Source organism: Condylura cristata, unplaced genomic scaffold (assembly GCF_000260355.1).
Source record: "Condylura cristata isolate star-nosed mole 26May11 unplaced genomic scaffold, ConCri1.0 scaffold00035, whole genome shotgun sequence".
Classification (NCBI taxonomy): domain Eukaryota; kingdom Metazoa; phylum Chordata; class Mammalia; order Eulipotyphla; family Talpidae; genus Condylura; species Condylura cristata.
In genome coordinates, this window is record NW_004567136.1 from 15,250,412 (window position 1) to 15,252,589 (window position 2,178).

The window sequence follows — 2,178 nt, forward strand, 5'->3', positions numbered from 1 at the left end:
GCCCCTCGGCGCCCTCAGCAGCGGGCGCGCGCGGCCGGAGCGGGCAGCAAGCAGTCAGAGAGCACACGGCACAGGGCGCCAAGCCGTTTATTGCTCCTCTACAGCAGGCCCTAAAGTACCTGAATGCAGGTGATGGCCGGGACCTGCTTCTTCAGGAAATTCATCCGGGATCGGAATTCCTGGCGAACCAAGTAGCCCCGGCAGCAGGCCTGCAGCTTGGTGATCAGGCCCTCGTTGGCCAGCCAGAGCTGCTCCCGGTTGTAGGCGGCCGTCACCCCGGACACGGAGCTCTGCGGAGGCGACACGCGCGAGTCGGCTCAGGCGTGCGACCCCCTGCCGCGCCGCCGCTGGGCAAACGGGAACGAGACTCGGCTCCATCTTTCCAGGCCAGGCTCTCACAGCGGAAACGCAGGTCCCCAGCACTGACCTCGTCGCCCATCTGGCACCCGTGACCTACTTCGGCCACGCCTCCACGCACCCTGGCTGTGCCGGGTGGCCAGGGCACCGGTCACCAAGGGCGGGCCCCACACAGCGGAGGCAGGGGTACAAGGAACCTAACTTAAGATGCTAAAACCACATGCGACAAGTCCACAGCCAGTATCATTCTCACGGACGCGCAGCGGGCTGGCCGGTGGCCCAGGGGAACAAAGCCGCGGCCTCCTTTCGGGGAAGGGGGATGGGGAGCGGCACAGCACGAGGGGGCTGGCCAGGGCCCGCTGCGGTGGGCACCCAGGCTAGGACTGGCAGGACTGAGGGCCTGTGGGGACGCCGCTCCCCTCCGCCGTGTGCGCGAGTCCTGACCCAGGGCCGCCACGCGAGCAGTCCACACAGAGCTCGGGGCGCCTCCCGGATGGCCCCCGTGAGCCGGACCGGCCGGCCCGCCCCTGCTCTCTGCTCCTTCCTCCTTCCTGCCTCAGCTGCTCACCTGAGGGCTGGGCGGCAGCTTCGCGACCGGAGGGCAGAGGCCAGTGAGAGGGCAGTGGGAGGGGCCGAGACCGCCAGCTCCCGCCCAGGCTCCCCGGCCCAGGTCTGTTCTGGGCACAGACGCCGAGACACCCTCAGACACCCTCCCACACGCAGCCCGATCCCCACCCAGCGGCGCTTAAGGGTAGCCGGACCTGGAGCGGAAAGCTGGCGCTGAGGAGGGGCTGGGCCCGGGCACCCCAGCGCAGCACAGGCAGAGGGCAAGGTCTGGGAGGTGCCGGGGGCGGCCCAGGGCAGGGCTGGGGCGGAGCCTCGGGCGAGACTGAGCCGGGAGGCAGGCGGTGGACGGCGCAGTGCCCCACGGCCATGAGCCTCTCGGTCGGCCAGGCAGCGACGGTTGGTGCCGCAGCGCCCCAGGCCCTTCCTGCTCACTGCCCAGCCAGGCCCAGGGCCTCGGCGGCAGGTCAGCAGGGGTGAAGGCCAGCAAGGGGGTGACTGAGGTTCAAGTCCCGCTGGTTAGATTTTAAGCCGTCCTCTGGGAGCTTCGCGGACGAGGGCAGGGGCAGGAAGGGGAACAGAAAGGACCCCGGGGGCAACGGGGGCCGGGGGTTCTGGCAGATCAGACGGGCTGGCTCGGACGGGGGCTGCTGCGTCCTGAGGCAGGACACGTGGGCTCCTGGCGACAGCATCGGCAAGGACGGGAGGGGCCCGCAGCAGCTGCTCAGCGCGCGCCGACTCCCTCGAGCGGAGGCGGCACAGGGCGGCGGCGGGCCGCAGCAGAGCGAGCCAAGCCAGACCAGGGCCGGGGACGCGGCGCAGCGGCCTCGAGAGAGGAGCGGGAGGGCTGTTCCCTGTCCCCTCCTGGGCGTGACTCGGAAGCGCAGCCGTCGCCTGCCTGAACGCTACAGTCCGGTCACCTGCAAGTCCCAGGCCTTCGCCTCCCCCACCACTGTGGCTCAGCCGGCAGCCGCCCGCGCCGAGCGCCCACCAGCACGCTTGCCCACGCGGGCCCGCGGCACCCCCAGCCGCGGGGGACGGCGGCCGACCTGGATCTCCTCCCGGGACAGCTGCGTGGAGTTGAGCTCGAGGCCCGGCGGCTCGTCCCAGCTGCCCTCCTGGGTCTGCAGGCTGTGGTAGTAGTAGTAGCCGCCCTTCACCCAGTGCTTCACCCACGGGCTGCGCTCGTCTCCTGCGGGAACACGCGGTGAGGGGTGAGGGGCGCCGCGCGCTGGGCACGGTGGGGCGCGGCCCGAG

General features: G+C 71.3%; 1 protein-coding gene across 1 annotated transcript in view; it reads right to left on the minus strand.

Moving 5' to 3' along the window:
- The window catches only part of IQGAP1 (IQ motif containing GTPase activating protein 1), a 73,753-nt gene that overhangs the window by 38,541 nt on the left and 33,034 nt on the right, over positions 1 to 2,178 (minus strand). The window contains 2 exon segments of the mRNA XM_012732691.1: positions 120 to 290; positions 1,971 to 2,115. Coding sequence (XP_012588145.1) covers positions 120 to 290; positions 1,971 to 2,115 — 316 coding nt within the window.